Source organism: Sander lucioperca, chromosome 2 (assembly GCF_008315115.2).
Source record: "Sander lucioperca isolate FBNREF2018 chromosome 2, SLUC_FBN_1.2, whole genome shotgun sequence".
NCBI classification, from domain to species: Eukaryota; Metazoa; Chordata; class Actinopteri; order Perciformes; family Percidae; genus Sander; species Sander lucioperca.
This window is the reverse complement of record NC_050174.1, coordinates 9,665,007-9,683,976: the sequence shown is the minus strand read 5'-3', so window position 1 is coordinate 9,683,976 and position 18,970 is coordinate 9,665,007. Positions and strand designations below refer to the sequence as shown.

At 43.0% G+C, this 18,970-nt stretch overlaps 2 protein-coding genes across 7 annotated transcripts in view; one reads left to right on the top strand and one right to left on the bottom strand.

Moving 5' to 3' along the window:
* ercc8 (excision repair cross-complementation group 8) overlaps positions 1-7,096 on the bottom strand; it is a 21,903-nt gene extending 14,807 nt beyond the window's left edge. For 2 of the 4 annotated variants that reach the window (XM_031309086.2, XM_035991955.1), the window contains exon 1: positions 4,481-4,850. In XM_031309086.2, coding sequence (XP_031164946.1) covers positions 4,481-4,557 — 77 coding nt within the window. In that variant the 5' untranslated portion in view covers positions 4,558-4,850. Of the gene's footprint in view, positions 1-4,480; positions 4,851-7,071 lie in introns of those variants that run through there. The other 2 variants (XM_035991963.1, XM_031309085.2) reach the window with 2 other exon arrangements.
* On the top strand, positions 4,910-18,970 carry ndufaf2 (NADH:ubiquinone oxidoreductase complex assembly factor 2). 3 transcript variants are annotated; one of them, XM_031309088.2, is made up of 4 exons: positions 4,910-5,161; positions 14,540-14,629; positions 15,616-15,656; positions 17,881-18,123. In XM_031309088.2, exons 1-4 carry the CDS (start codon positions 5,047-5,049, stop codon positions 18,121-18,123), a joined length of 489 nt encoding a protein of 162 aa, XP_031164948.1. In that variant the 5' UTR covers positions 4,910-5,046. The 3 variants fall into 3 exon arrangements, with proteins under 3 accessions (XP_031164948.1, XP_035847880.1, XP_035847873.1); XM_035991987.1 differs by lacking the exon at positions 4,910-5,161 and adding an exon at positions 5,433-5,463 and having other exon boundaries at positions 17,881-18,970; XM_035991980.1 differs by lacking the exon at positions 4,910-5,161 and adding an exon at positions 10,641-10,704 and having other exon boundaries at positions 17,881-18,970.

Below are 18,970 nucleotides of genomic sequence, written 5' to 3'. Positions count from 1 at the left end.
TGCCAGTCCCACCTGTGAAATCCCCCGATGTTGTAAGCACATTTTCGATTAAATATCTCATGTTTTGATGGTAGCCTACTAGCTCCAATGCTATGCCAACTTTTTGCTAACGTTAGCGCAACAGCGTTAGCCTAGACAGCTAGGTAAATATTACGACTGCCTTCGGAGTTTCCTATATCTGCGTCCACGTTGTCAACATAAGACATGTGGCGTTAGTGCTCCTTTTGTACCATAATTGTATTGAATGAAATGTTAAGTTTCACTCCTACGAGATGGGTGTGTTTCATACAAAGCTATCTGGCTATAGTTAGCCTGTACGTATGCTAGCGGAATCAGCTAACGTTATGTAGCCAGCCAGCAACTTGCTAACACATCCGCGTTTCTCCATTTCTAACATCACTGCAGGTTGACTGGTTTTAGCAGCAGAGGTTGATGGTGGGTGACAATACTGTAGTGGTTAGCTCGCCGAAACTACTGCCGATTGCTGAAGATGATGGCTGCCTACGCAACATTAGTTAATTCCTCTAGAATACGTACAGGCTAACTATAGCGAGTTAGCTTTGTGTGTAACGTAACAAAAACCCACCCATCTCGTAGGAGCGAAGCAGTCTAGCCTAACGCTGTTGCGCTAACGTTAGCAAACGTTGGCGTAGCTAGCTGTCTAAACTTGTGAAAAGCCGAACAGCATCCCCGTCCAAGCTGTGTTTCACTTTCCTTCCAATATTATTATACACATAATAAAGACACATGGATTCGGACGAGACCAAAAGCCATATTTTGCAAGACCAGTGGCACACACCGAGACCACAGACAGTGAACCGAGACGTGGCTTTCGTCTGTCGTCTCCCCAACGTGACGTAATGCAATGCATTGTGGGGAAAAAGAGAATTATTGCAAACCTCTGTAAAATAGTACTACTTTTTCGTATTTTATTCCGTTTTGTGATATCCATTGTATTTGATGTTGTTGGGTAACAGTTTAAATGTTTATTACCAACAAGCAAATTGCGCAAATTCGTTATAATAATAATAATAATAATAATAATAAATAAACCCTGCAAGATGGGCTTTAAGAATAATGGTAATTGTAACAGTAATGGACAATTACGCTTCCAACCTGTAGGTTGCAGTTCCACCAGAGTTCCACTGGGGGTGATCGTGGTCCAGTGCAAAATGAGACTCTATGGAGCTAGACGGCTACATTTGTCTCTTTCGCCTGATTGTCGTTGAGAAATCTCAGATTTGATTGTAATTTCTGTAAGTTCAACATGGATAATAGGTCGAAAGTTGAATGAACGAGTACTTATGTCCTTTGAATTTCTTACAGGTTGAGTCGTTTTTGCCCATAACACGCTAGCATTTTGCTAATGAATGCTGATTGGTCAGTGAAGGACTGATTATGATCGGAGATCCCGCTTGACGGCATCCGAAGCAGAACCACAATGTCAGAGTGAATATTTCGGCGTGGTCTTTAAAACATTAGCAAACCTCTTTCTAGCACGTGTATTAACAGGGAGAGCTTGACCTGTCAGCTGTGTTGTCGATGCCTCGAGAGAAAAAAGGAAGCAACTCAGAGCTTGCCGTAAAGCAGTATCTCTGGCCGTATGTGTATGACGTCACTGACATTTTAAAAGGCTTTTTAGAACAAAAAAGCCACTTTAAAAAAAAAACAGCAGTGTGTATTTTCTTAACCTCCCCTTTTGAATGCAACATTCAAATTACTAGACAAAAAATGATATCCTGAGAAAAGTGGATTTTGAGGGGTATAGCTCCATAGAGTCCCATTCATTCTGCACTGGCCTGTGAGCGCCCCCTATATGGAACTCTGGTGGAACTGCAACCAGTTCAGAAGCCGGAAGTTAACGACAGAGTGCAACTTCTTCCCTTATTAGGAATTCTTTGGTCTAACGTTAGCTAATTCTTGGTGGGTAACATAAGATTACGACATCGTTCAACACGCTCAGTTATTTTTAGTATGATTGTTTTGACCACGGTTAACAACTCTGGGCTGACCCACAAATTCATCAGTAACGTTAACTGTAGTCGTCTATCTATAGATAGATTAGTCGTCTATCTATAGATAGATTAGTCTAATCTAATGGTAATTTAGCCAGCTAGCACACCCACAGCAGGCAGCACGGTGGCTCAGTGGTTAGCACTTCTGCCTCATAGCTGCAGTGTTTCAGTCGGGATGAGAGCTGACAACAGCCCCGGCCCGGGAACACATCCACAGTCAGCCCCCAGCCAGCTAGCAGCCAGCCATTATCATTACAGCAATCCAACCCCGAGCACTTAACTCCAGTGCTAAGAACGCAAACGGCAGTTTACTCAGTGTTTCCCCACACAGACTATATTGTGCCACACAACCAACACCTGCCGCCGCACATTGCATTTTTTTTAACGCACGCAGCATTCGTTCAGCTGTATTTCCTTTCCCTGCTCTCCTCCGTCTCTGTCACTCACGCGTCTCTCTCTCTCAAACACACACACACACACAGCCCCTCGATCATCCCCCCGTGCACTCAGCGTCTGTCTCCATGAAAACACTGTCTATGGAGAAGACAGCTGGCGAAATTCACGAAAAGTTCACGAAAGGTTGGTATCTCGTGAACACCTTTACACAATCACACATTAAAAAGTGCTATAAAAATATTTTATATTCTGAATACAATGTTGTCAGTGTGTTAATGTTGGAGTCCCGACCCAACCCTTAGCAAACAAGCGATTGTGCCTGCTTTAGAAAGTTAACTAGTCACAAGTTTGCGTTAAAACGCAGTTGCATTGTCGAGGTCAAAACACTATATGTAGCAGCTGTGAATCAAATAGTTATTATAAATAATGTTATGTCATTTTTTTACTCTTACACTGAATGTTTGCTGCTTCAATCCAGATGAGAATTGAAAAGTATTTTCCGCGACTGAAAAAGGCACATGTTGAGGATGAGGACCAGCCTGAACCGGAGGTATCAGTCTGAAACAGAGCTGAACAGTCCGACCAGTGTAATTAGTTATGTTATTAATTTGTTTACAATATTTTCAGGCTTCAACCAGTGAAAGACAGGGTCAGGGAGAGAGAGAGAGAGAGAGAGAGAGAGATAGATTCGTTAGGCATTAAAGTAGGAGAGGAGGACAGCATCCAACAGCGTGTCCTCCTCAGTTTTTGATACTTGATTGTTACGAAAATAAGTAAAACGTCTTTACAGTTCGCTAAATTTACCCGACAAAAGGGGGCTAAGGCACCAAAATGAATAATAGTAATTTACAGATGTGGTAGCATTGGATCTGGACGGGAAGGATAACTCTGGGAGTTGGAAAGGGTGTGTCGCGATTCTGCCTTCTCACTCCGCGACACAGGTTCGTGGATGTGAGTGTCGCGATTTCGATTTCATATCGCATATCGTTACAGCCTTACTGGATACGGTTACTGTTACCAGTGTTTTGGCCCGTACATCTATTTGCCAGTGTGTTAATAATGTCTTCATTGCTCAAAATTGCTGACACTAGATTTCTTGCTGATTCGCTCCTAGCGTCACACTTTGGTTAAGATTAATCACAACGAAAACACAAGATGGCGGCAGACAATGATGTCAGGTTCCATTTCAACTTTCATTCAACATATTCAGACATTCATTTAATATATTCAGACTTTCATTCAATATATTGATATATTGATTTTCAGATTACATTATGTGCTTACATAATTGCAAGAGGGTTCTCGACTGTTGTAGAAAGAAGTGGCTGATCTTTAATGCAATATCTACATTGTCCATTATCAGCAACCATTCAGCCAATGTTCCAAATGTACATTCTGTTTACTAATCTGATATCATTTTAAAAGGCTAACTGAGAAAACATTGGAGAACCCTTTTGCAATTATGTAAGCACATAATGTAATCTGAAAACTGCTGCCCTGGTTTAAAAAACAATGCAACTGATCTCAGCTGGTATTCTGTCTATAATGGAGTGGAATGGAAATTTCTAAGTGACCCCAAACGTTTGACCGGTAGTGAGTGAGTGAGTGAGTGAGTGTGAGTGAGTGTGTGTGAGTTTATGAGTGTGTGTGTGTGTGTGTGTGTGTGTGTGTGTATACACAAAGGATTTTGTTTTCCTGGCCGCTGTCGCACCAAATGCATGCTCTTGGGGGAATTGTTGGGTCTCTGTAAATTATAGTGTGGTAAAGTGTCCTGACATAACTTATGAATTGGCACTATAAATACAAATTGAACTGTGTGTTTACAAACATTAGCTAAAGCTTCTCAAATATTAGCACATGCCAATTGTTCTATTTTTATTTTTTCACAAGACTGTCAATGGAACAACTCTATATATTCTAAAATGAGACTCCGTATATTGAGATTTTAGGTTACCGAGCTCTCTGAGTAGCTAGCTAGTTAACTATGAGTATGCATAGCCTAATGCTCCCTGGATTGCAGTATTTATTTCCTTTCTGGTTGAGATAACGTTACTGGTATTCTCGCTCACCTTCTCGTTGACTCAGCACGTCTCAGTCGCAGAGGGTCATCCAGACCAGCCTGCCTTGCTGTCAGAAACCCCAACATTGCTTCAAGGATCTTAATTTGAGAGCTATTGTTCAATTTATACTACCGTTAGCTAACCTAGCTCAAAGGCTATCATGTTAACTAGCTAACGTTAACGTTACACTGAAGTACGTTTTTTTATCCAAACTGAAATGTCGCGGGTCCAACAAGGCATTAATCAAGGTTATTGAACCCAAAGCTCCGTAATACTAAATACGATATCCAAATCTCATTAGCTGGCTTTGCTTTGACAACTGAACGTTTATTTTACATTAATTTTGACTAGCTTCGCAGTAGCTCAATACAATTGGCCGCCATGTTGGAACGTAATGTCCATTCTATGACAAATACGATGATTGGCTGGCCAAGTATAGCCGTCCAATCACTAAACAGTTTATTCATTCTTTTCCGAACCCATGAACTCTTGCATAAACAACAACCCAGTGAGAAGGCAGACAGCTTACTAGGGAAACGAAATACAGCTCTAATCCTTTGGGTTGTCTTGTGAAAATGAGCAGAATTGCTGGAGTTCTACGGCGTACGTTTGGAATAGTACGCGACCACGTCGGGACAGATACTTTGGGGAATAAATATTACTTAATCCCAGAACAGAAGACATGGACAGGTAAATTAAGCCCTGTTGTGCTAACATTAGCCAGTCGTGAATTTATATACAATCTCGATCCCTGCAGACACATGAAGATAGCTTTATTAAATGCAGCGATTCAACTTAATTTAGCCTTTTTCTGTCCCTGACCCTGGTTGTTTTCACTAAGATGTGTTGCTGTGGATATGACTTTACATTTACCCTTTTCACCCTTGTAGCATAAAAAGCTCGCCAGTAGATGGAGCAATCGACTCACTAAGAACGTTCCCTTTTCAGTGTTTTTAATAAGATTGTTTAGGATTGAATGCAGCTCACTGCAGGTAAGATTTCACTCATTTTAGGGGGCAGAATTATGGCAGCTCCACTGTCACTGGACAGAGTCCTCCACTGTTACAGATGAAATGATTACTTGTCTGTGATGAGGATTTAGAAGGAGGTCATATCCCTACAGAGACATGGTGGCTATAGTTTGTAATGCTCAAGCCAAGCAGTAGAACTGTGTCATCAGGCTAATCCATAGTGGGGTACCAATGGTGTCCTTCAAACCGTCTCTGACTGTGAGAAGGCCAAGGACACGCTTGTTGGCCTAGCCGACTAAACTGTGAGTACTTCTTCAGTTGTCCTGTTTTTCTCACAGAGTGTCTTTAAGAAGTGTGTCTAGAATAGGATTAATGGAGAGTTGTAGGCCATTATAATGACTCAGCAAATGCAAAGGAGGTTTTGTGGCATCCTGGCACAATGGTCTTTTTTAATTTGAAAAACACAGCACACTTGTTTTTTGCAAGGTGTTTACAAGGAGATACTGACGATTAACACACAAATTTCCAGTGACTGTGTGTGTCATATCCACTCCTGTACATGAACTTGTTTAGGGGGAGACATAGCGATGCACTAAATGTGCGTAAATTCTGTCTTTCGTAGTTTAACTCATAAGCAAAATCCAGGCTAATCTCACTTTCCCCTCTTTTTACCACCTTAAATTATCATTAGCAGGGGTCCTTCCCAACCTATTGACCACAGGTCAGGGGTCACAGGTCAAAGAGCACACCCTTTGCCTGCTCCAAACATGATACTGCTGGGGCAGGTTCAATCTCAAAACGGTATGCACGTGTTGAACATGTTTTTTCTGAATGGTGTGAAACGGTGTGCAACGCTTTGAGATATGTTTTCTCTCTTTTGGTGGGTGTTTCTCTCGTTTATTGGCTGTGTCCCAAGTGATACCCAATCAGCAGAGACTTGCATGTAAACACATGGTAATAAAAAGGCAGAGCGCTTGCACACACAAAAGGATGTTCAACGCACCCCCGTTTCAGTTTAAAAAAACGTGTTGCTACGTTTTGTTGGGGCTGAACGTGGCCCTGGTTGACCAAGCATGGACCTTTTGGCATATTCATAACAAAGGGTTATGCCTAATGATATTTGCCAGAGTTCACTCCCATTCCAGACACTATATGGGAACTAAACTACACAGAAATAATCTGGGAATAACCGTGTACCACCTACACATGCTTGTGTTTGTTTTTTTTGCTTTGCCGTAGAGGGACCGACCTCTGGCAGGTTGCAAGCCTGGTATCTTTCTGTCTGAACTTGACTTTGTGCTTCACCTTTTCTCAGCATTTTGCGGGGGAAACTTGCACCCACCTCGTATTTATAATTCATTACAAGGCTGCTCCTCCACCCCTGGCTGTCAGACTATTCAAATGAGACATCACAGAAGCCCCTTTTCTAGCACGCTACAGGCTACTGTACTCCCTGCCCAATCGTGCAAAAGTGACACTGTGGAGAGGCTTGTTGGCCTGTAAAAAAAACTTGTTTAAGAACAAACACTCATAAACGGCAGACAGGCACATACACACTCTATATATGTTCATAATAAACAAATAGAAATATATGGCACACACATTTTCCTCTTTTTCTCTGCCACTCACCCCGTCCAGCCTTGTGGAAATAAAGCAGATGCATTATTCAGTCCATATGTCTTGCTAAAGCGGGCTCTTTTTGATCTTAAACTGATAGGCCAAGCGTGGGCTCAGGGCCTTAAGGCATGGACCGCAGGGCTTTCCACTGCAGCACATAGTAGTGGGGTAGAGTAGTGGTTGAAGTAGGTGAGGAGTCTCTCTCCTCTTCCTCTCTTTCTCTCTCTCTCTCTCAACTCTGCCTACTTAGCCTATTCATTTGTCCATCCCTAGTGTTCAGTTCCCTACCTTTATCCATGCTTTGCTACTCCCATTTTCTACCTCTCTCAATCTGTTTACTTTAGACAACTGGGGCATAAGCAATTCCGTGTGTGGTAGGCTATGTATGAGGACATTAATGGCTGCTAAGACAGAAAAATAAAAGGAAGCAACTGCTTGTTTTATGTGACTCTCACTCTGCCCTATCTGATCTCAACTGCCCAGATTTCTCCTTAGGTAGTTAGTCCTTCCTTCCCTTGCCCCTTCCCATTTATTTCTGCCTCTCAATTCTCCTTCTTTGAAGCTAGTCCAGTGAAGATTTCTATTCACAACATTAGAGTAGTTCAGCAGTGTGGAAGGCTAGACCCAGCAGAGAGCTTTCTATCCCCTCTCCTTAAATGCTGCTGCACATCAAAATGAAAAGGCCTGAGTCTGAAGTAGACGCCTAGAGAGGGAGAATGTCTGTCTGTCTTTAGAAAAGGTCCAGCTAAAGAGGCCTACTGTGTGCTGCTGCCCCATAGAGAAAACTATGCTATAGGCTGTGGAGCCCCAGTGATTGTTGTCTATGGCAGGGCTACAAGAGCAAGCCACTGGCAATCTGGCCACTGGTCTTTAGAAGGTCTTTGCCTTGGTGTTAGCTCCATAGAGCTGAATAGAGAATCTATATTCTTCTCTCTTTCTGTGTGCGTCTGTCCCCCAGGCCCAGCTCTGCCTTACACTGCATGGGGCGCCATGTCATGCTGCCCAGAAGAAAGCAAAGCATTCTTTGGATGGGCTCATTCGTCTTCAGCAGTGGGCCTGCAGCTTTGACGCCTGCCTTCCCTCCCTTTATTTAGGAAGCGAGGCGCACTGACATTATCGGCCGCTGCAGGCACATTTGAAAATAATTGCCTGTATGATTGCTATTTTTCTTACCTCTTTGAGGAGGTGTAGCCTTTGTCTTGGAATCAATGGCTGCTCAATACTGGACAGGGGAAAGGCAGTTTTCTTTCATGTCACTGTAAAAAGGATGTATTTTTAGTGCTATTCATTTTAGCAGTGTGTGCCATGCAGTTTTAATCTATTGGTCCTCGCCACTATGTGGAGAATGGAAGGGATTCAGAGGTTCTTCAGAGGTGCGCCACGCTGTTGCAGAGAAAAGATGCATTGACTTGTCGTCCTATCACTATCCCTCTCTCTTTGTCTATTATTTATTTGATTCCCTAGCTCTGTTCTATGAAGTGAAAAACTGAAAAGGCCTCAGTTCTGCTATTTCAGGATGGGTGACTCTGGGGACTGAGGGAGGAGGTGCGTGTGTGTGTGTGTGTGTGTGTGTGTGTGTGTGTGTTGTTGTATTAGTGTGTGCATCTGTGATTGTGTACCTGTGTTTGTGTGGCATAACAACTACACACTGTGTGTGCATGCGCATTTGTATCTGCTTTGTGTTTTTAAAAAAAGAAAAGAAATTCTGCGATAGTGTGTTTTCTCTCCACTTCATGCCCAAACACACTTAACACAACAACAGATGGCTTTGTGTCATCAGAGCGTTGATTCAAGCCGCATATTTCCATGGAAAGAGTCACAGCGGAGAGAGACGAGGGTCCAAATGGCTGTTTATTCTGCCACAAGTCATCCCCAGGGTGTGATGAAGGAAGGTCTATCCTACAGTAGGACACCAAGTCAGTGGAACGGCTATGTCCAGAGCCACTACAGTAAATCATGGTAATTGATCAACAGCTTTGCAATGCATGGGGTTTAAATGAAGGTTGTTTAATAATTATAGGGAAACCAAGTGGGTTTAGCTCATCTTGATTTATACTGTTTGCCAAGTGTGTATTTGTATGCGTTTGTGGTGGAACATCATTGAGTGGTTTAACTACTTCATTAAAAAGGCATTTGAAATGCTGAAAATGAGAAACGGGCACATTTATTTCTCATGGTAGAGCATTACAAATGGGCCTAGCTCCAATATCAGTAGTTTTAGCATCTTGTGGGTCTATGAAACACTATGACCTGTATCTGTATCCATTTCAGACTCCACCTGTCTCACAACCTACACATTTTATGTAAATGTGTTGTGGTGAGTGATCCTAGGCAGTTGATGATGCCAACAGAATGAGGACAACATATTAATCGGATTAATTTTTCCATTTGGCGTGGATGGGATTCGTTGTCCAGTGCATTCATGTCTCTCTCTGGTCAGATGGCCAGCGAGATGTTTTGACACCTCGGTGCTCCTTGTCTGTCAGAAACTCAGCCAGAAAGACTGACAGACAGACCGACACAAAGCAGACATCTCCTGGAGCCTGCCGCTGCTTATTCAATTCAGAATATTTTAATAAAGCAGACAGGCAGAAAGAAATAAGGCTAGGAGTAAGGAAGGAAAGATAAGGCCGAGGGAGATTCACAGAGGGTGGAAAAGAAAGTGGGGTATCGAAAGTGAGTGACAAAGAACAAGGGGGATGCTGACATATGGGGTGAAATTATAGAGTGGGGGAAGAATGGAGAGAGTGAAAGTGAAAGGAGGGTTTCTGACAGAAAGACGGTGAAATGAGTGTGTGGAACAGGCAGACAGACAGAGGGGGAGAGAGGGAAGGTGGAGGTAGGTTAATGGAGGAAGCGAGTGGACTAGGGGACTGAAGGTGCAATGGAAGGAAAAGGAAGGGGGTTGGATGAGAGTGATGGAGGTGAATAGAAAGGGGTGGACAGCTTGGTGTATGGACATCACACGTATGGGCCTCAGAGGAGCGGGGGAGGAAAGAGGGGGGGGTCCACACCGCTCCACAGCTTCACAAAGGACGCTGACTTCCTGGCTCGCCACTGTCCTTTTCTATAACCCATCGGGCAGGGAAGAGACTTCAAGAGGATGGGTGGAAGATGGGTGGTCTTAAGTGGAAGGGGGTAAAGTATCCCTTCCACCCTCAAGTACGCCTGCGTTTAGTTAAAAGTAACACACGGGGGAAATCAGAGTATTCTTTTCAGCATGTTATTACTTTTTATATGAATTATTCTCCTCTGTTCTGCCGTGAGTTGCTCAAGCCTCAGCGGGATCGACAGCAACAGGGACAAACAGAATGAGGGCTGAATAAAAAATATAAAAAAACGGAACAGCAGCAGCAGCAGGCCTACTTTACGCCTATAAGCTTCTCCTTTCACCAGAACTGATGCAAAACAACTGCTGGCCTTTTCCCTCTAAACCTCATCCCGCGTCACTAGGCTCAGGGCTAATGGGTAACCATGGTTACAGGCCTCACACATCCCCTCCATTTTTTTTTTTTCAGGGAAAGAGATTGGAGGAAGAGAGAGAGCGAGACAGCAGAGGGTGTCGGTATTGGTACCTGGTTGCCCTTGTATCACTGATGCTTATCGGATCACTCCATCCTCATAAAGCTGTCCATTACCATGCAGGTATTGGTCCCCCATCCCTCTCTCTGGCACACAGCTCAGCTGGAGAGGAATAAACTAGGCTCAAACCAGCCTCTTGGGCTCCCTGCTTCAAGACTGCTTTTTGTTCCACCACAGTGTCAGGTCTGAAACTCACTGCTTTACCTCGCACAGTCATGAAGACTGAGAAAGCGGCTCTTTCTGCTGTTGCAAGTGGGAGCTTTTGTGTGCATTGCAATCTGTTCAGAGACAAGGGAACGTGGCGTTTTACAGAATAGACGTCGGTGTTGATGATGAGGAGCATGAGACGTAGGTCCATCAGTTGGAGCTCATTCTGTTTTGTTCTTATCTGAGATTTAGGGCTCTCCAATAGAAGTGTGTTCCCCTGACATCTGCTTCTGTAATCAAAGACAGGAGTGCAGGAGAAAGGCACACAGCGAAAGAGACAGCTCAAGACGCCCCGGAATGACATTGTGGAGGTGAAAAACCTCTCAGGTCGCCCCCAGCAGCACTCACCTGGGAGCTGATGTGTGAAGTCGGGGGTTTTGTGTGTGTGTGTGTGTGTGTGTGTGTTGAAGCAGGGGATGGAGTTTAGTGGGATGTGTTCAGGGTTCAAAGAGCAACCCTCGGAGCGCATCACGTCTTATTCTAACGAATGGGAAGGATAGGCCTATCTGACGTTTGATTGGCTCCCGATCTGGCTGCCAAGGCAACCCCTCACCCATCCTGCCTCCCTGTCTCCTCCCTTCCTTCCTTTCCTCTCCCCTCCTCCCCCTGGTTCCACAGCTAGGCTCACAGATGAGTCGCGCTCAGACAGGTGAGATGGCTCATGAATATTTATGCTGTGGGATTTCATTCCTCCTGCCGCTGGCCCCTCCCCCTCTCCAACGCAGTGCTGCGTTTGTCCTTCACGGTAAGAGGCAGCGTCCTCGCTCCTGTCCCTCAGGTTAATCTGCCTGCTCTCGTGTGTGTGTGTGTGTGTGTGTGTGTGTGTGTGTGTGTGTGTGGTAAGTAGGTTTCCCCTAGTGAGTGATGAGAATGCAGACCTGTCACAAGGGGGCCCGCTGAGATCGGGAGCTCCTAACACCTTTCATACCTCTCTCTCTCTGCCTCTCTGAGGTTGGAAACTGTGAAGCAGAAAGATAGCTTACTCCTAATTTGCTGACTGTCTGTGTCAGGGATCCTAAAGTACAGGCTATATGAAGCTAACATTAAGGACTACATCATTCAGTTAGTCGATTGTGAGAAAAATTACGTAGTGACTGATCGATAATCAACTGATCTTGACTAATATTTTTTAAATAAAAGTAAAAATATTTACTGGTTAAATCTTAATGGGGAGATTTATATTGCATTCCTCCATTCAAACTGAATATTCATATTGATTATTATTCATATTAATCATATTGAAGTCTTGTGGATTAAACTTTTAGACAGAATAAGAAGGCAACTTTGTTGTGTGCTGATACATATTTGTTATTTCAAGCTTTATGAACATGACTTGACAGCTCGTGCTGTGTGATGACGTGATTTGAACAGCTGTAACATTTACTAGAGCTACAGCTTTTAAATATGAATGGTTTATTTATGCTTTTCTTCAATTTATGTTATTGTAAAAACATTTTTTTTTTTTTTTTACTGTTGGTCAAACAAAGTAAGCACGCACTTAAGACATCAGCCCAATTCCAAAATCTTTCACATTTGTTTTTACTAATTGTTGTCTCAGCTCCTGTGAGTTTATAAGATTGGGAAGAAGTGGTGTATGTCTTTTGAACTTCGGTAGTACATTTGTAGAATAGTACAGTAAAGAGCCTTGGTCTGTGTGTTTTTCTGCAGTTGTCCCAGCTCAGAGATTACCAGAGAGAGCGAGATTCACCCCAATCAGACTGACAAGCCTCCTCCCAATGTGTATGTGGTGGGAGGATCAACCGTGTTTCATAAATATATGTACATACTGTATTTGTTATTCAAAGCCAATGATAAAAGCCGTGGTGGAAGGGGTTTAGTCATGCTGCAAAAGCAACACGACAAGAGTAGAGCCATGCTGGAGTGTGACAGAGAGGAGAGGGGGAGATGCAACCTAGCGGAGAGAGATAGAGACAGAGAAAAAGTGGGTGCCTCTCTTTATGCTTATTAGTTAGGCATTAGCTGTAGTTAAGCATATTGCTTATGGGGACTGTATCATAATTGTACCATTTCAGTCTGTTGCCACCCACACCAATGCAAATATGGATAGGATCTGTTTATAATTAGCATACCTGTTAAATGTATTTGTTAGTATTGCCTAGAGAACACAGCCTTTTGTTTGCTGGCAGTTGTTTTTGTTCTGCTATCATGGGGATTTTCTAGGAAACAGTTTCTCAGAAGACATTTTAAGGCATACATGTAAACAAGTGTGAGGATCATAGGATGTGTTTTACACATTGCTGGGCCAGCTTTGCAGATATGGTGAGAGTCTGAGAATGCAGTGCTTTTGTCAGAGCTGGATATCAGAAAACTAAAGCTGCAGAGCTGGAACCTGTGAGGCCCTATAGTGACAATCTAGTGGGAACCAAAGCAATACTAGCCTAATTAGCTGACCTGATTACTATATAGGCTGGATAAAGTATGAAAAGGAATCATCCTCATAAGGCATAATTACAAAACAGCACATGCACGAAAAATGTTTTTGTCTTCGTTGGAAGAATATAGATAAACTTTCAATAAGAAGGCACAAGCAAACAGCCTCCCGTACACGCACTTAGCCACTTTTGAGTTCCATCATTCATCCATCCCTGTGCCGTAGCTATCTGTAATGGCTGAAGTAAACATTAAGGCCATCAGTCTGCAGTGTGCATGGAGGGTGTTGCCTCCATTTGTCCATGTCCAGTCAGCTGCGGAGAAACGGTGATGGAATCCTGACAGATTGTCTGTGTTTTGGAGCGTGTTGTTTTCCTTGCCCATCCATTTCTCTTCTCCTAGCCATGTTTGCCATGCATCATCTCTCTCTCTCTCTCTCTCTCTCTCTCTCTCTCTCTCTCTCTCTCCCCCTCTTCCTCCTTTTACCTCCTCCTTCCTTGCCTCATCATTTCTCAGAGGGATGGGAGCAATGGTTGGACATCCGGCTACCTGGGAAGAGAAACTATGGAAACACTTGTTATTAGTGAACACTGTCTAAAGCTCTGTAGAACCACACAAAGACACAACTAGCTCTTTTTTTAAAGCTCTCCATCTCATTCTGTCTCCATCTCTCTCCATTGCCCATAACCCCCCCCCCCATCTACCTCTGTCTCCATGTCATTGTGTGCCAGCCAAACTTGTCTAATCAGCAGATTCAACCAAAATAATTGGTGGTGGCCTTGCTGCTAGCGAGCGTCGTGCTGTATACAGATAGGGAAAGGAGCACTTAATATTCCGCGCAGCTCGTGCCTCTCCTGTTCTCTGTGATATCTGACCTCTTTTGTCTCCTGCTCGGCTTGATGTTGATTTTGGAGGGCATTGTTAGCCAGAGTGCTGTGATTGGAAGAGGTTGTGAGCGAGGGGGGCTGTGGTTGGTTGGGTTAAAGGGAGGCTGATTTGCATAAAGGCTTAGCCCAGATTTGGAGCCACTCAGCGAGATCTGAGGAGAAGGGCCCGAGGGCCACGAGGTAATCATCCATGGCCTGTCACAGTGCTGTCATCCCTCTGTGTATTTGTGTGTCTGTGCGTCTGTCCGTATCTGTGTGTCTGTGCGAGCAGGAGACTGAGAGCATTGTATCTGCGCCTCTTTGTGTTTGTATTCCTTTGCGTTTTGTATGCATCATTGTTGAGCATCTCTATCTCACTCTTGCTCCCTCTCGCTATCTTTTTCTCTACTCTTTTTTTCTTTGTGGTTTCCCAGGAAGGCTCGTCCGTGCCAAGCGGATGGTAGTGGCAGCCAATCCTAACGAATATGAATATATAGAAGGCAGCATACCGATGGAGTGGGACGGTAAGTCTGGACCACAGCATCACTGTTACATGCTTTAACTATCACTAACATGGATAAATGACGATGTTAACAAGAGAGCTACCTAGCAAAGTACACAAAGTGCTGCACAAATAAAATGGAATACCAAATTCATGGCTACATCTATTGGGGCCTAGGCTAATCCATTGATTTTCTTTTTCTTTTTTTTCAAACTGCGAGATGGGGGTTGGGAAAAGCGTATTCATGAGTTTATCAAAGACGCCTTCTGCTGGTGTTATACAACCGTATCATAAAATAGTGTTTCAAATTTCTTACAACTGGATACAAACTGTTCCCTCTGTCTCAGGCTGGCTTTATCCACCTTAAACCCCTCATCCTGCTTCGCCCCATCCCTCATGCATTTTCATCAGGATGCAAATAAGAAAGGGATAAAAGAGGCCCAGAATCCCTGTGCTAGCTGGAGGAAGAGTTAGAAAATCTCTCTCTCTCTCTCTCTCTTTCTGGCTCCCTTTAACCTGCTCTTCTGCGCAGCCTGCTCAGCCAAAATAGAGCTCCTTAAAAAGAAAAAGATGACAGACAGACAGACACAGTTCTACTCAGGGGGAGAAAGAAGGACAGAGCTACTGATGGAGAATGACAGAGTGTATACTTTCAAATTCAAAGATCAGAGCAGATTCACACTGTCTCTTCTGAGACACAGCACTCAGTGGTTCTGCTCTGCCTACACTAAAGCAGTATTAGTGTTTAGAGTTAACATGTGTAGAACTACTACCATGCTGCATGTTTCCTTATAGTTCGCGGAGTTGAAATGAAACAAAACAAAGTGAAAACCTTGGATACATTTTCCCAACTAGCTTGGTTAGTTTTTGCACCAAGCTACTGTAGTGCCCTGAAACTTGGTGATGCTATAGCTGCAGCCTTTAAATATGACTGCAGGTTTTGTTTGTGCAGCGTATGTTTGTGTGGGTGTTCTCACTCTTCTTTTTTCCTCCTCTCTCCTCCTCCAGCTTGGATCCGAGGCAGACGGAAGGAGCCCCCCTCCGTCGAGGTACGTCTACCCCCAGCCTCCCCGCTGTGCTGATGGTTGGACTCTAGGGGGCTGGTTACAAGGGAGGGAAAGAAGCAAAGATAGAGAGGAAAGGCTTTGATTTGTTTTATCTTACAGTTTCGAACTGAATCCAGGAACTTTGGGGGACAGGTGTTAAAATAAACAGCAGCTGAAGTGCATTGATGGCGAGGCGGAGAGCAAAGACAGCCTCTGAACAAGGGGGCTCACTGATACCATGTCCTAGTTTACTTTTCTTTTTTTCCAGCAAAAGCCTGCATCCATGCTTTTTGTGTTTTTATTTCTGGCAATATCCAAGATGGGAATAGTGAAGTAGTGCAGTTTTTCCCCTCGTGTACCTCTCACTGGGTTTATTGCTCTTTAAATGCGAGAATGCTGGAAATTATTTGGCCGGAAAAATGTGTGTCTATAGGAAATCCCTTGGAAGGCCAGTACCCAGGCACTCTTTCTATCTCTCAGTCCTCTCTCACCGGCCAGTGGCCAATGCCATCCCCTGCCTCTATTGCCAGAACATTCTCTTCCAATTTTCTGCCTTGCGTCTGCCCAATAGCTGCCATCGACAGCTGGACAGTGTTGATGTGGCCAAGGCTTCACTCCCAGCACATTACCCTACCCCTTGTCACGCTCCCTCTCTTCCCGGTCCAAGCCGACATAAATTGATTGGATAAATCCTGTCATTAACAGGCTGGAAAAGCAGCTCAGTATGTTTGTCTCCCTCCCCACGGCTCTCCCCTCTTTTCCAGTCCTTCAGTTCTGCCAACACACAACAGCATTATGCCCAGTCCTCCCTTCCTTTTTGGCTTCTCATGCTAGGGAGAGGCTAACATCACCGGACACTAGCTGTGGCTCAAGTGGGTAACTCTTCCACTGGTGGACTATGTTCAGATTATAATTGTTTCCATGAGCTGGAATGGTTGTTTATATTGTGAATGCCTCCTGTCATGTTGGTTTACCAATCTGTTCCAAGCACTACATTTTTAACCAGGGTTTATTGGCCCAATATAGGTTAACTGAACACGCTTGTTCTTTTTCTAGTAAATGCCCTACTTCATACTGAACAGACACACACATTTGTTCCTGGAAGCTGCCCAGTGCAACTTCATGTCTCTTCTACTTTTGAAATAGTGAGAAGTTCACTTGTTGTGCCTTTCTCTAAGACAAACAGAGGTAGTTGATTATCACTGGTTCAGTTTTGCAAGACAGTTTGGAGGTTCCGTAAAGTAATCTTGTCGTCACGCTTGATTGTCTCAAATCTTCAGGAAACTGCCACCTTAACATTTCCAACACCACAGACCTTGGTAGATCATGTCTGGTTGGGGTGGGCGATATGATGATACATTTGAGTGTGAAGTGTCAGAGATTTTGCAATTCCATTTATACTACGGTATCTGTCCCTTTTTAATTGATCTTATTAACCATCGTGGGCAATGTTGTAAAATAATTTGCATGTCCTCAATAGAGGATTTTCAGCATTTATATAAGGTGTCACAGACTACAACATTTAATATCAGGTTATCTGCGAGAATACAGATCTGTCAAAAGAAAGGGCCTAAAAATGTATTAAAAAGTCTAAAATTTGGTTTACAAGGGTCTTGAATGTTATTTCTTGCCTGAAATAGACAGTAACATTATTTATAACTTTTTTTGCACGTGGTAGCGGGCCATTTGGAGACTTTATAAATTACAAATGGGTTTGTTGTGACAGTGGATTGCATGTGCAGGAGGAGGAGGAGGAGTTTCAGTTAGGGCCATCAGACCTGCAGCAAACACTGCCAGCCACAGTAGGTAGGAAGCTCATTGATTCATCATGGGGAAGTGTTGATTTCAGCAAAAACTTAATTCATAAATGTTTCATCGGTTAATCCATCCATCAGTCTTCTGCTGCTTATCTGGATCCAGGTCGCGTTATTTGATTATGAGGAATTATTGATATATATATATATATATATATATATATATATATATATATATATATATATATATATATATATAGCTGAAAAGTACTGACAAAATGTGCTATGAATGTAAATTAATTAATATACTTAATAAATAGTTCTAGGCCACATCATCCCTACTGAACATCATTCTTTGAGTGTGGTCATGAACAAATTATTAAATTGCATTATGTGATGTATTAAAAAAAGTCTTACATTTAATTTGGTGAACACTGCAGAAACCCTAAATATGTATGTATGTCCACTTGTAGGAGCTGCTGAAGAATGATTCTTACAGGGAGCACATTAAACTGAAGGCCAAGGAAGTGGAGGAGAAAGAACTGGCCCTACAGGCCAAGGAGTATGAGGAAGGTCTGGTGGCGACTCCTGCAAAGACTGTGGCCAAGGGCCATGCAGCCACGACCAGCTTCGGCAAGCAGGAGATCAGTGAAGACCCCACCAGCACTGCAAACACGTTCCAGCCTGGCTCCTGGATGCCCAATCCCAAGAAATAGACTCAGACATCCACATATAATGAGACCGCTGTACAAAGTAATACAATCCAATAGAAAAGTCCTGCAATGAATACTACCTTTGTAAAACTGATATTCACTTTACATTGAGACTTTGAAATTTAATTTTAGAAGCATCTTTCAGTTATAATGCAATCCAAGTCAACACCACCACAAACTGACTCCAGAAAATTACCTGTTTAATCAACTCCTCTCCATTTCACAGAGGAAGTATTTCTTTCAACGCTGTTTTATTGGACTGTATTACATTGTATGAGTTCCTATTTTTCTAGTCCCTTTGTGTAGTCTATATTGTATATAAACAAGACAATAAGCATCGATCATCTTGAAGCTGACTATAAGTGACCGCAATGATTTAATGTAGCGGAAAGGTCTGTGAATAAAGCAAAGCAAAACTAAAATGGCTGTACTTCCAATAGTCATTGAGTTAACCAACTACAAATACACTGTATCATGTTTAAGAGATATTGTAAAAAATAAAATCTAATGCATTGTAATTTTAATTACACTGATATTGACTCCTTGCCAGTATGATGAATCATAAATATTAAATGTATAAAATCCAAGCTGATCAGAAGAACAGATCTCAAGTATTGAGCTATGACCAAAAATATTGTGTAGTCATTATTTGTTGAGGAAGCACTTGGAAAAGCATATTTAATCCTGTGGCAATATGTAGATAAGATCAATTATCTGCTGCTTGTAAACCCCAAGTCACAATAATAAATTGTTACAGTACACTGATCCCCAGTAAGAAGTTCTTTCACTTGAGGTCAGAGAGCATGTTGGCCAGAGTTAATGAAGAAAGTTCAGCAGGACTATAAAAAAA